Consider the following 15,071-nt stretch of genomic DNA (forward strand, 5'->3'; position numbering starts at 1 on the left):
GGTTGATAAATTTGATTTCCATTGATAATTTTTGTGTGATTTTGTTGTCAGCACATTCAACTATGTAAAGAAAAAAGTATTTAATAAGATTATTTCATTCATTCAGATCTAGGATGTGATATTTTAGTGTTCCCTTTATTTTTTTGAGCAGTGTATATATACACACACACACAAACAAACAAACAAACAAACACTAATACAAAATGGTCATCATATTTTCAGCTGCTGAAGAAGGTCTCCAGGTTGCTGTACAACATTGTGGTTCTGTTCATTCCCTGGGAGATGAGGATCAAGAAAATAGAAAGTAACAACTTTTAATGATCTCTTTTATTACTTACTTGAACATGTAAGATATTGACTATATTACAGTAACATTTTATTTCATTTCCTTTTACTGTAATGTGTATTTGATTGTAAAGCGTATTGGCACACTGTCGCCACACACAAACTTCCACACTTCCACACTCATCGCAGACGCTGCTGCTACAGTCTATTGTCTATCCTGTTGCCTAGTCACTTTATCCCTACCTATATGTACATATCTATACCCTGTGTATATAGCCAAGCTGTCATTGCTCATTGTGTATTTTATTCCTCGTGTTACAATTGTTTTTCTATTATAATTAGTTTATTTTTCGTATTGTATTCTGCATTGTTGGGAAGGGCCCGTAAGTAAGCAGTTCACTGTTAGTCTACACCTGTTGTTTCTGAAGCTATGTGACAATTACAATTTTATTTTATTTTGATTTTATTGAAATATCAAATAAAATTCAGTTTGGTTTGAGATGGTTTGTGATTATCTGTTTCCGTCTCTGGGTGAAGTTTCCCCTAGTACAGATCCAGGATCAGCTTCCCCTCCCCCAATCATTAACTTAACCATTAGTGGTGAAAATGCTAAACTGACCCAAGATCAATGTCTAGGGGAAACTACACCCCTACACCCCTGTCTCTGCATCCCTCTTAGGTCACTTTGGGTCAGGGGTGGCCTCGTACTTCATCTTCCTCCGATGGCTGTTTGGTATCAACATAGTCCTTACCATCATGACTGGAGCATTCATAGTCATACCTGAGGTAACCGTGTGTGTGTGTGTGTGTGTGTGTGTGTGTGTGTGTGTGTGTGTGTGTGTGTGTGTGTGTGTGTGTGTGTGTGTGTGTGTGTGTGTGTGTGTGTGTGTGTGTGTGTGTGTGTGTGTGCGTGCGTGCGTGCGTGCGTGCGTGCGTGCGTGCGTGCGTGCGCGGTGCGTGCGTGCGTGCGTGCATGCGTGTGCGTGTGCGTGGCGTGCGTGCGGCGTGCGTCGCGTGCGTGCGTGCGTCGTGCGTGTCTGCGTGCGTTGCATGCGTGCGCGCGTCGCGTGCGTGCGGCGTGCGTCGCGTGCGTGCGCGTCGCGTGCGTGCGTGCGTGCGTGCGTGCGTGTGTGTGTCTTCCTTATGTCCGAGGGCAATCAGTGCTCTATCTTGGTCAGGTCGTTATTGTAAAATAATGTGTTCTCAATGACATACCTGGATAAATAAGGGAACAATTAAACAATAGAAGAACAGGTGAAGTGTTTGTACCATAGATGTGTGTATTATGAGTAAAAAATAAAGTTATTAGTGAAAGGATGTCAACTGAATTCCGAATAAAACAAAACTTAAAAATAGCAATAGAGAATTTCAATTAATACGATTTGACTGCTCCAAATGTAGACTGTAGCTGAATGTCACAATGGTGAATTGTATGCAGAGGATACTAGAGAGGACCTAACAGATATCGTAAATTCCGGTATGTGCTTGCAAAGTATGACAATAAAAATCAGCACTTTTGGTGCCAGCCGTCACAAATAAGCGTAGAGGGCATTGTTTTTGGTCTAGGTATGGCGGGAAAAGCAGGGCTGATTTATTTAGCCTGCTGACATGCAGACACAGGCAATTTCCCCAGACATCAGCTGGCGCATCACTCACTCCCAATCTCCTGCATTTAGTCCCTCTTTCCTTCCATTCATTCTCCAACCAACCTTTTCCCTCCTTCATTCACCCCAACCTCACAGATTGGACTTTTCCTTTGTAAACTGGAGTTTTCCGTTTTCAGAGATAAGTTGACTTTAGTCGGGATTCAATCCGATCGCAGGTTGCAGACAATGCAGCTTTTAGCTTGGATGGGACAATACAACATTTTACCGTCATGGTGAAGCTGAATGGTTTATGTACTATAATTCAGTCAATATAGATTTCTTTTTTTTAAGCATTGAGTATCTGACTCCATTTCCCACCTGTTATTTATCAGAACTTACCGTTTTCTACTTGATACATATAGACAACCAATGTTATGGTTGGTTGGAGATCATTGTAGATTATGATTGGAGGAAAATCAGAAAATAGAAAATAAAGGGAAAATATTGTTGTGTTTGAGGCAGTGGGTAGTTAAAGTGTCCGTGTGTGTGTGTGTGTGTGCAAATTCAATGGTAAACATTTTCCCTTCCTAATCCATTTGCCCCCACTCCTCCCCACAAAACGGTATGTACTATATCTCCATATCTTTGATTGCATTGGCATAATAATCCATCTGTTTGTCTGTTTTTCCATATCTTCCCTCAGCTCCTGGCCGGAGAGCCATTTGGAACGACCCGAGTAAAAACCATTCCCAAGGAGCACCTGGCCTCAGCTCAGGATCTGGACACCATCTGGTCTCTCGGGGCAAGGCAGATTTATCTCTTAATGTTCCCTTAATATCACTGTTAAATTACATCCATTTTGTTGTGTAGTCCGATTCAACTAAGCAATATTTCAACCACTCCTTGTACTATGAGTGATGTTTATGTTGCCAGCCTTCTTCTCAGCATGACATGAAGTACGGAGGCCCCGAGGATCAACAGAATTGAATCAGGATTTGTTTAAACATTATATATATAATTATATATATAATATATATATATATATTAGTGTTCCATGATTGCCACTATGGTCAGAGAGAGGACTCAGCACTGAATGTGCCAGTAATGCCTCAAAAGCGTGTCTTGGTTTTATTTGTTGTAGGCTTTCAGTTTCACCATGTTTTAAAGACACAAGCCACAACTTATTTTGGTTCCCAGGTAATTTCTTGTGTTTGTTTTGGTCCACAGGGCTATCTCCAGTACTCTGTGTTGTTCTATGGGTACTACAGCCCGGTGAGGGAAGATCGGCAGTGCACGGCTATCGCCTCCCCCTGGCCTACTTTCTGGTTGGGATGGCTGTTTTTGCCTACAGTTTCATCATTCTGTTAAGAAAGTAAATCACTAGAGTCTCTTTTAATAAAGCTCATTTATGTGGATTGATATTGATGTTAAAATGAAAGTGAAGTAATATTGATAGGAATGTATTACCAAAGGAGACCATTGATGGGGCTACTGTAGCTAATAGCTACTACTAATGCCAAATATTATATTTTTAAGGTAGACTGAGTGACGGAGATACACAAAGTAAAAGCATAGTGGCTATTACATTGTAATAGCATGAAGGGAACCCCTGCACATGCACAGATACTGTGTGGGACTGTGTGAGAGCCAAGTCTTGCATCTCGCTCATCTCAATTTCTGCGGCACTGCTCGTGGCATTTCGCTGAGTCTACCTTTAACATGACTTCAAATTGTATTATTTTTCCATGGTCTGTCTGACTAACCTGTCACGGTTTACTAAGCCCGAACCCAGAAGCAGACCAGGACAAGGTACGTTGAGAGAAAGGTGAGTGTTTATTTAATCGATTCCGAGTGAGGCTGAATAATCCAGGGAACAGAGCGGGTGGCGTGGATGGGTTGTTGAGGGTGCAGTGGTTGGTCCGGTACTGGCTCGGCAGCCGCCCGACCATCAGGCAGAGGTTGGGTGAAGGTTCCGGGTGAGAGACTGCAGACAGAACAAAAACGGAGGTCAGTACACAGCAAGTCACAAGGTGCAAAACAACAAAACTAACACTAATGGCTCAGAGGCTGATACGCTGACAAACATACTGTTCATAGCTAACGATCCGGCAGGAACTGGATGTTAGGGCCAGAGCCTAAGAAGGGTGATGATCAGGACCAGGTGTGCAGATTGCTGATGGGATGCAGGTGCGGAAAACAAGAGCGCTCCCGGAGCGTTCCCGAACCCTCGGGAAACTGGAGATTACGAACAGGAACACTAGTCACCAGCCAGGACCCGACTCAGACAGCCGGGATCGTTACAGTACCCCCCCTCCGACGAACGCCACCGGGCGGACTCCCCGGAGCGCCAGGATGGAGGCGGTAGAAGTCACTGATGAGGTCCGCATCTAGGACCTGTCGCCCGGGGAATCCAACTTCTCTCTTCAGGGCCATACCCCTCCCAGTCCACGAGATACTGGAAACCCCGGCCCCGCCGTCTGGAATCCATGATGCGACGCACCGTGTAGGCAGGACCACCTCCGATCATCCGAGGAGGAGGAGGAGGAGGCGGAGGGGAGGCAACAGAGGACTGAGGAAGACAGGCTTGAGGCAGGAGACATGAAAGGTGGGATGGACTCTGAGCGTCCTCGGTAGTTTGAGTCGAACAGCCACTGGATTGATCACCCTCTCCACCACAAACGGACCAATGAACTTCGGTAACAACTTCCTAGACTCAGTCCGTAACGGAAGATCCCGTGTGGCCAACCAAACCCTATCTCCGATGGTATAGGTGGGAGCGGGGATCCGGCGACGATTCGCCTGGAGCTGATACCGGTCCGAAACTCTAAGGCAGGGGTGTCAAACTCATTCCATGGAGGGCCTAGTGTCTGCAGGTTTTTGGTTTTTCCTTTAAATTAAGACCTAGACAATCAGGTGAGTGGAGTTCTTTACTAATTAGTGACCTTAATTAATCAATCAAGTACAAGGGAGGAGCGAAAACCCGCAGACACTCGGCCCTCCATGGAATGAGTTTGACACATGTGCTCTAAGGAGTGCCTTTCTGGCCCGATGCCAGGTCCGGTGGCAACGACGAATATGGGCCTGAACAGAAGGCACTGAGAGCTCCTTCTCCTGAGAAGGAAACAGGGGAGGTTGGTAGCCATACAGGCACTGGAAGGGAGACATCCCAGTGGCAGATGTAGGAAGAGTATTGTGGGCATACTCAACCCAAGGCAACTGAGAGACCCAGGAGGTGGGGTTGGAAGAGACCAGACAGCGTAGCGTGGATTCCATCTTCTGGTTGGCTCTCTCCGCCTGACCATTGGATTGGGGGTGAAAACCAGATGTGAGACTGACTGTAGCTCCAATGGCCAAACAGAAGGACTTCCAGACAGCAGAGGTAAACTGAGGGCCACGGTCGGAAACGATATCACTGGGCAAACCGTGGACCCTGAAAACCTCCCTAACCAGGATCTCGGACGTCTCCGAGGCAGAGGGAAGCTTGGCAATAGGCACAAAGTGGGCGAACTTGCTGAATCTGTCCACGATAGTCAGAACGACCGTGTTCCCCTCAGAAGCGGGCAACCCAGTGACGAAGTCCAGGGCCAGATGCGACCATGGTCGCGGGGAATAGGAAGGGGGTGAAGTAGTCCAGAGCTGGGCCGATTGGTACTCTTATTCTGCGCACACACTGGACAGGCAGCAACAAAACCCCGAGTATCCTCGGCCATGGCAGGCCACCAAAAACGTCTGCGAAGAAACGCCATTGTCCGAGCCACGCCAGGGTGACAAGCCATCTTGCTGGCGTGGGACCATTTGAGGACAGCAGGACGAACCGACTCAGGCACAAACAACCGACCGGGTGGACCGTTACGGGACCGGGCTGAGTCCGAAGGGCCGCCAGCACCTCCTCCTCAATCTTCCACATAACTGCTCCCACGACGCAGTTCCGGGGAGGATTGTCTCGGTCTTGGACCCACTCTCCTCCGTCTTGGAGAACATCCGGGACAAGGCGTCCGCCTTGCCGTTCTTAGATCCAGGTCGGAACGTCAGGGCAAACTTGAATCGTCCGAAAAACAACGCCCACCTGGCCTGGACGGGAGTTGAGACGTTTAGCGATTGCACGTAAGCAAGATTCTTGTGGTCAGTCCAGACAATAAACGGTTGCTCCGCCCCCTCCAACCAGTGGCGCCACTCCTCCAAGGCAAGTTTCACCGCGAGAAGCTCCCGGTTACCCACATCGTAATTCCTCTCCGCAGGCGAAAGGCGACGAGTAGTAGGCGCAGGGATGGAGTTTACTGTCCGTGGAGCATCGCTGCGACAGGATGGCGCCAACTCCCACATCAGACGCGTCCACTTCAACAGCGAACTGACGGGCCGTGTCCGGTTGAGAGAGAATCGGTGCGTTGGTGAATCGCCTCTTCAAATCCAGAAACGCCTCGATCCGCCTCCGGATTCCACTTGAAGGTCCTGATACTGGAAGTCAAGGCAGTTAACGGAGCGGCCACACGGCTGTAATCCCGGATGAATCTGCGGTAGAAATTCGCAAACCCCAAAAAATCTCTGGAGCTGCAATCTCGTACCGGGCTGGGCCCATTCCAGAACCGCTCTAACCTTCTCCTGGTCCATCCTAATCTCTCCCCTGGAGATGATGTACCGAGAAAGGATGTCGTGTGGGCGTGAAACTCGCACTTCTCGGCCTTCACGAACAGGCGATTCTCCAACAATCGCTGCAGAACCTGCCGGACATGCTGGACGTGGTCGGGAAGGTTCCTTCGAGAAGATCAGAATGTCATCCAGGTAAACAAACACAAAGAGACCGATCATATCTCTCAGACGTCGTTCACCATACTCTGGAATACCGGCTGGAGCATTGGTCAGTCCAAACGGCATCACCTGATACTCGAGTGACCCATCGGTGTATTGAAACCCGTCAACCACTCGTCCCCCTCTCTGATCCGGACCAGGTGATACGCATTGCGTAGGTCTAGCTTGGTGAACACCGTAGCACCCTGTAAGGAGTCGAAGGCAGAACTCATCAAGGGCAGGGGATACTTGTTCTTGACCGTGATGTCATTCAACCCCCGATAATCAATACACGGTCGAAGAGAGCCATCCTTCTTACCCACAAAGAAGAATCCTGCCCCCCAGGGGTGATGACGAGGGCCGAACGAGACCAGCAGCTAGGGACTCCTTGATGTAGGTCTCCAACGCCTCACGTTCTGGTCGGGAGATACTGTATAACCTTCCCTTGGGGTAGACAGCTCCAGGGACCAGGTTGATGGCACAATCATATGGTCGGTGGGGAGGGGAGTGACAGAGCCTTCTGCTTACTGAAAACTTCCCCCAAATCGTGATATGTCTCGGGAACCAGGGACAAATCTGGGGGTTTAGCCTCAATCACCTGACTGGGAACCGAATGGGGGCAGGCAGTCTTGAGACAGTTAGCATGACAATCAAGGCTCCAACTCGTTACCTTGCCCGTCACCCAATCGAACGGGATTGTGTTCCTTCAGCCAGGGGTATCCAAGGACCAGAGGAACATGGGAAGACGGCAGAATGAAGAATGAAATCATCTCAGAATGATTCCCCGACAACCGCATCTTAACCGGTTCAGTCCTCATCGTGATACGTGCCAGACTACTGCCGTTCAGAGTGGTCGCTTCAATGGCTTCCGGCAATTGCTCCTTGGAAAGCCCCAGCTGTTCCACCAACTCGGCATCAAGAAAGCTTCCATCGGCACCTGAATCGATAAAGGCGTTAAGCGCTAAGCTCTGATTCCTGTTCACAAGGGTAGCCGGGAAACGGGGGTCTGACAGAGGTACTGAGAGGTTGAAACTGGCTCGCTAAAAGTCCTCCCAACTTTAGCGAGCCGGGCAGTTTGACGACCGCCGGGAACAAGTGGAGATGTAATGTCCCGAGCTACCACAGTAGAGGCAGCAGTTGGTCTTACGTCTATGTTGACGCTCCTCCTTGGTTAACCCGTGCCGCCCCACTTGCATGGGTTCAGAATCGGGAGAGAGGACCTCTCCACTAATCCATTGTGGTGGAGAATGATCGACGTGTTCTGGTCCACCACCCGACCCGACTGGGAACTGAGAAGCTGATCGATTGGACGGACCCCATTGCTTCTCCCTCCTTCGGCTCTCGGACTCGATTATCCACCCGAATAGACAAGGCTACCAAGCTGTCCAGGTCACTAGGCTCCGGATAGGAGATCAACTCATCCTTGAGCTGCTCCGACAGACCCTGGTAAAAGGCCGCTTGCAGAGACTCCCTCGTTCCACCCACTCTCCACAGCCAACGTCTTGAACTCGATCACGAAGTCGGCCACGCTACGAGTTCCTTGGCGAAGCGAAAACAGGCGCCTAGCTGCGTCCCTCCCTCGGACGGAATGGTCGAAGAGCTTCCTCATCTCGGCCGTGAACCCCTGGTATGAAGCCATGCAGGGATCCTGTCGTTCCCAAACGGCTGAAGCCCACTCCAGCGCTCGACCACGCAGCAACTCAATCACAAAGGCTATCCTAGCCTTGTCTGTGGCATAAGAGTAGGGCTGTAGATCGAACACTAATCCACACTGCATAAGGAAGGAACGGCATCTTCCCAGCTCCCCCTCATATTTATCCGGCGTCGGAACCTTGGGCTCACGGATGGACACAGCTTCAGAAGCGGCAGGCGAGATGGGTGAAACCGGCAGTGGATCCTCCACCGGACACTTGCGTTGGTTCTGGACCTCCGTCAGACCGGTAGAAAGGTTCCGAACTGACAACGCGATCTCCTGTAGTACCGTGCTATGATGGCCCAACATCTTCTCCTGCTGGGTAATAGCATGGCGAACAGAGTCCAGGTCCGCTGGGTTCATTACTGGCCGGATCGTTCTGTCACGGTTTACTAAGCCCGAACCCAGAAGCAGACCAGGACAAGGTACGTTGAGAGAAAGGTGAGTGTTTATTTAATCGATTCCGAGTGAGGCTGAATAATCCAGGGAACAGAGCGGGTGGCGTGGATGGGTTGTTGAGGTGCAGTGGTTGGTCCGGTACTGGCTCGGCAGCCGCCGACCATCAGGCAGAGGTTGGGTGAAGGTTCCGGGTGAGAGACTGCAGACAGAACAAAAACGGAGGTCAGTACACAGCAAGTCACAAGGTGCAAAACAACAAAACTAACACTAATGGCTCAGAGGCTGATACGCTGACAAACATACTGTTCATAGCTAACGATCCGGCAGGAACTGGATGTTAGGCCAGAGCCTAAGAAGGGTGATGATCAGGACCAGGTGTGCAGATTGCTGATGGGATGCAGGTGCGGAAAACAAGAGCGCTCCCCGGAGCGTTCCCGAACCCTCGGGAAACTGGAGATTACGAACAGGAACACTAGTCACCAGCCAGGACCCGACTCAGACAGCCGGGATCGTTACATAACCATTGTAGTGATTATATTTGAACTGTTTCTGTATTATCTATAATGGTGTTTGAAAACTGTTCTATCGCCAGTTTAACCTCTTATTAGGAACACAATGATGTGTCGCTAATTGATGCCATTTTGTGTTATTTATTTACATTTTCCCTCAGGATGGCTAAGAACTCCCGTCTGAGCCTGGCCAGTGCCTCTGACGAGAACTTCACCTTCTGCTGGAGAGTGTTCTGTGCCTGGGACTACCTCATAGGGAATCCTGAAGCTGCAGAGAGCAAGGGAGCCGCTATCGTCAACAACATCAGGGTGAGAGAGACACAGGTCATGGTGCAAGACTCAGGGACACATTTCTGTAGTGGAAAATAATTTTGTATTAGTGCAAAACATCTGTAAACCTCATCATCTTGCAGTGATTTAATTTGAAAATAATTATTCAACGTTACAATGTAAACTGAGAAATACGTAAATAGTTGCCTCTTTATAATGCACATTGTTGAGGTAAAGTTTCAAATGTAAAAATTACTATACAACTCATCATAATGTGTTACATGTAATGAAGTCAAAACTGAGGAGTGGGGCAGTATTTTTTTGCACTACGAAAATGTTGCCCTCAATAGTCTAAACGGACCTCCTCTGCTCATCTCCTGTCCGTCATCAGCATTGATCTGAAAGAACTGGACTAGTGGAGCAGATTCACACTAGTCAGTAAAGTAAAGTAAATTAGGTGATTGGTGTGAATGAGCTTCACTTATCCAGTTCTTCCAGATCAGAGCAGATGAAGAACCGTAGATGAGCAGAGGAGGTCTGTTTAGACTATTGAGGGCGACATTTTCGTAGTGCAAAAATAATAGTGCAAAGTGCAAAAATGACTATACAACTCATTATATTCTGGCAGCGTGATTACATTTTAAACTTTACCTCGATCTACCACTTTGCTTTCACTTATCCTGTGTTTTCAGATCATCACAAATGATGGAGAGGAGATGGGAAGAGGAAGCCATGTAACACATTTGAGGTGCACGCTCAATCATCTTACCAGGTTTCCTTTCCTCATCTCCTCTCCTTCATCTGCACTGAGCCATTGAGAAACACTGCACCACTCCACTCCTCAGATTTGATTTCCAACGATCCCGACTTCTTTAATTCACTCACAGCACTCTGTAGAGTAGAAGTCAATGTACCATTGTATTACTGCTGATTTCCCTGAGGGATGATCTATAATCTGTATTCTACGTCTAAACAAGAGAGCCCTTTAACCTGCCTGTTGAGTTTCCCTGTACAGTCAGCAAAATATACATTATATTCCTCTGTTTCAATAAGCTCAGTTTAAATCCCTATATGCTTGATTCAATACATCGTTTTTGATTTATTTATTCTTATTTTACCTGTATTTTACCAAGTTTTGTCTCATCAAGATTTACAATTTAATTTTCTACAGATTACTGGACAAAATTGCAGCAAAGATGTAGTTACACAAGATGGATGACATGAATAAATGCTAATTCTTTGCCCCTTTTTCTAGGAGGCCATTGTTGAGGAACAGGAGAAAAAGAAGGATACTAGTCTGTAAGTATGTTTATTCTCTTGTCCATGTAGAGGGTGGCTAAGTTAGCATCACACATTGATATTGCTTTCCTGTGAGTTGCTGTCACCCTGGACCCATTAATGGACCCTTAGCTTTTGTGCGTCAGTGGTGTTATCCTTTGCAAAGTATCTTGTGTCATTCTGACATTGGTAGAATCCAGGACCGTACCACATTCATTGATGATGCTCTTTGGTTTAGGGGTCTAGTGTGGGAGGAGGGTCTTCCTGGAGTCTTCCTACGGGGAGGGGGATCTTCCTGGGGTCTTCCTGCGGGGAGGGGGGTCTTCCTGGGGTCTTCCTGAGGCATACATCTACACATCAAAAAAAAATTCCAGTGGCAGCCATGAATTTGCATATACTGTAGGGGAAACACTGTATAAAAATCAATATATTGTTATGACTTGTTCATCTCCTGCGTTCCCCAGGTTGCTTTTGAGCCTCTTCTACCTCCATGCGTTCTCCACTGGTCTCAGAAGGACTGATTTACTCTCTCGCTCCCAGTCCATTGCTACCCCGTCCGATCCCACGCAGGCCATCACTTCCTTGTGGCGTAACTCATCCTAACAGCCTTGTACTGTCAGAGATGACTGGCTCTAAATCACCTCCACCAGAGCATCATCAGACCTGAGTAGACATTAAAGAGGGATTAATAGTTCAGGGAACGTTGGTTCACACCGCCCGCAGCCCTCTCCACCACACTATGTAGTGACTTCTTTCAGTCCATTTGAGGTAGATGTCTATTCTTACAGGGGCTAATGCTAGGTGGATGCATGCACTGTACTGTATGTAAATTGTAGTTTCAATGGGAGAGTTCAACCTAAAGTCCTACTGATTGGTTTGGGGAGATTTTCACTGGGGTTTGAGTTATAGTAACGTTACCATGTTGCCACTGTTTTGTGTAGTTTAGGTGGTGATATGATGAAGGCTGTGGTTTGATGAAGACTGTGTAATGTCCAATGTACACTCTTAGAAAAAAGGTGCTATCTAGAACCTTAAAGGGTTCTTCGGCTGTCCCCATAGGAGAACCCTTTGAAGAACCATTTTGGTTTCAGGTAGAACCCTTTTATGGTCCATGTAGAACGCTTTCCACAGAGGGATTTACATGGAACTCAAAAGGATTCCACCTGGAAACAAAAAGTGTTTTACCTGTAACCAAAAAGGGTTATCCTATGGGGACAGCCAAATAACCCTAAGAGTGTACAATACAGGCAGCCAGAGGAGGAAGGACCTCCCCTTTGAATCTGGTTCCTCTCTAGGTTTCTTCCTTCTACAGAGTTTTTTTCTTGCCACTGTGCTTCTATTTCTGCTTGCGCCTGGGTCTAAGCAGGTTTACTGTAAAGCACTTTGTGTAAAAGGGTTTTACATAGTGCCTTAACAAAGTATTCACACCCCTTTACTTTTTTCACATTTTATTCAGCCTGAATTTAAAATAGATTAAATTTAGATTTGCTGTCACTGTCCAACACACTGTACCCCATAATGTCAAAGTGGAATTATGTTTTTAGAAATGTTTACAAATGAATTAAAAATGAAAAGTGGAAATGTCTTGAGTCAATAAGTATTCAACCCCTTTGTTATGGCAAGCCTAAATAAGTTCAGGAGTAAAAAATTGCTTAACAAGTCACATCATAAGTTGCATGGACTCACTCTGTGTGCAATAATAGTGTTTAACAAGATTTTTGAATGACTACCTCCTCTCTGTACCCCACACATACAATTATCTGTAAGGTCCCTCAGCCGAGCAGTGAATTACAAACACAAATTCAACCACAAACACCAGGGAGGTTTTCCAATGCCTCGCAAAGAAGAGCACCTATTGGTAAATGGGTAAAAAAAAAAAAAAGCAGACATTGAATATCCCTTTGAGCATGGTGAAGTTATTAATTACACTTTGGATGGTGTATCAATACACCCAGTCACTACAAATATGGTGTATCAATACACCCAGTCACTACAAAGATACAGGCATCCTTCCTAACTCAGTTGCCGGAGAGGAAGGAAACCGCTCAGGGATTTCACCATGTGGCCAATGGTGACTTTAAAACAGTTACAGAGTTTAATGGCTGTGATAGGAGAAAACTGAGGATGGATCAACAACATTGTAGTTACTCCACAATACTAACCTAATTGACAGAGTGAAACGAAGGAAGCCTGTAAAGAATAAACATATTCCAAAACATCCATCCTGTTGCAACAAGGCATTAAAGTAATAACAATTAAAATAAATGGCAAAGCATTTAATTTTTTGTCCTGAAAACAAAGTGTTATATTTGGGGCAAATCCAATACAACACATTGCTGAGTACCACTTTCCATATTTTCAAGCATAGTGGTGGGTGCATCATGTTATGGGTATGCTTGTAATCGTTAAGGACTGGGGAGTTTTACAGGATAAAAAATAAATGGAACGGAGCTAAGCACAGACAAAATCCTAGAGGAAAAACTGTTCAGTCTGCTTTCCAACAGACACTGGGAGATGAATTCACCTTTCAACAGGACAATAACCTAAAACACAAAGCCAAATCTACACTGGAGTTGCTTACCAAGAAGACCGTGAATGCTCCTGAGTGGCCGAGATACAGTTTTGACTTAAATCTACTTGAAAATCTATGGCAAGACCTGAAAATGGTTGTCTAGCAATGATCAACAACCAATTTGACAGAGCTTGAAGAATTTAGAAAATAATAATGAGCAAATGTTGCACAATCCAGGTTTGGAAAGCTCTTAGAGACTTACCCAGAAAGACTGCTTCCACAAAGTATTGACTCAGGGGTGTGAATACTTATGTAAATTAAATATTACTATATTTCTTAAAACATGTTTTCACTTTGGCTGTAACACAACAAAATGTGGAATAAGTCAAGGGATATGAATACTTGAACTACTGTTTCTCTTTTTTTCTCCCTCTCTTCCAGAGCAGTCCTGATCAGTCTGCGTATCCTAGCCAACATCCTGGTCCTTCTCTCTCTGGCTGGCAGCATTTATATCATCTACTTTGTGGTGGACCGCTCCCAGAAACTAGAGCAGGAGAAGCCAGAGCTAACACTATGGGAGAAGAATGAGGTAGCTAGCTACAGTAGACACTGAGGATACCAAACATTAGGAACACCTCCACCGTGTCCCCTTTAAGGTACAGGCTCAATTCATCGGGGCATGGACTCTACAAGGTGTCGAAGCGTTCCACAGGGAAGCTGGCCCATGTTGACTCCAATGCTTCCCACAGTTGGCTGGATGTCCTTCGGGTGGTGGACGATTCTTGATGCACATTGGAAACCCAGCAGTGTTGCAGTTCTTGTCAACAACCGGTGCGCTTGGCACTTACTACCATACTCCGTTCAAAGGCACTTAAATGTTTTGTCTTGCCCATTCACCCTCTGAATGGAACATACACAATCCATGCATCAATTGTCTCGAGGCTTAAAAAATCCTTCTTTAATCTGTCTCCTCCACTTCATTTACACTGATTTAAGTGGATTTTATAAGTGACATCAATAAGGGATCATTGCTTTCACCTGGATTCACCTGGTCAGTCTGACATGGAAAGAGCAGGTGTTCTTAATGTTTTGTAAGTAGGTTTACTCTGTCCGGGAAACCGGACAATATTGTATTTAACTTCGTTTATGGATTATAGCTACTGCATCTCATTTTGGGCACTTGATTTCCCTGATGACAAAGACATATGTGACAGGACTTCAATTACATCATGCCTTGTGTTTCTCCAGCATAATTTCCTCTCAGGATGCTGTAATAAAGCCGTTAATGTGAAACTGGAGACTAATAGGGAGACTGCTATCACCAGCCACATGTATCACCATCTGTGCTGACAGCTGATCATTTCATTCAGTTCAGGATAATGGACATCTGTAGGGGGTTGGTAAGACTACCCTGATGTCACTGCCTGGACTGATGTTGCTTTCAAGACAACTGGGAACTCTGAAAAAACCCCAGGTCAAATCATGACGTCAGTGAATTTCAGGTTGGAAAATCAGAGATCTAGAAAGATGCCAGGGTTTCCGACTTGGAATTCTGAGTTGGAGCTCAAACGATTTTTCTGAGTCAGAGCTAATTTTTTTCTGAGTTCCCAGACGTCTTGAACGCACTGAAGTCGGAAGTCAGAGAATTCCAAGTTCCGTGTTCCTAGTTGTTTTGAACGCGACATGAGAACAGCCTCTAGCTCCTAACTGCTTGCTCCTCCGATGCCTCCAGATCTTAGTGAAAAAGAGAAGAA

The 15,071-nt window shown here is 46.3% G+C and overlaps 1 protein-coding gene across 1 annotated transcript in view; it reads left to right on the plus strand.

The window, feature by feature from the left end:
- Nucleotides 1-222: 222 nt before the first annotated feature.
- Nucleotides 223-15,071, plus strand: part of LOC121582956 (transmembrane channel-like protein 3) — a gene marked incomplete at its 5' end in the record, with an annotated part of 30,928 nt that continues 16,079 nt past the window's right edge. Inside the window, 8 exon segments of the mRNA XM_045219732.1 lie at nucleotides 223-304; nucleotides 965-1,071; nucleotides 2,575-2,673; nucleotides 3,099-3,164; nucleotides 3,167-3,243; nucleotides 9,419-9,566; nucleotides 10,783-10,826; nucleotides 13,759-13,906. Coding sequence (XP_045075667.1) covers nucleotides 223-304; nucleotides 965-1,071; nucleotides 2,575-2,673; nucleotides 3,099-3,164; nucleotides 3,167-3,243; nucleotides 9,419-9,566; nucleotides 10,783-10,826; nucleotides 13,759-13,906 — 771 coding nt within the window.

The sequence above is a fragment of the Coregonus clupeaformis genome, unplaced genomic scaffold (genome assembly GCF_020615455.1).
Source record: "Coregonus clupeaformis isolate EN_2021a unplaced genomic scaffold, ASM2061545v1 scaf2691, whole genome shotgun sequence".
Lineage (NCBI taxonomy): Eukaryota > Metazoa > Chordata > Actinopteri > Salmoniformes > Salmonidae > Coregonus > Coregonus clupeaformis.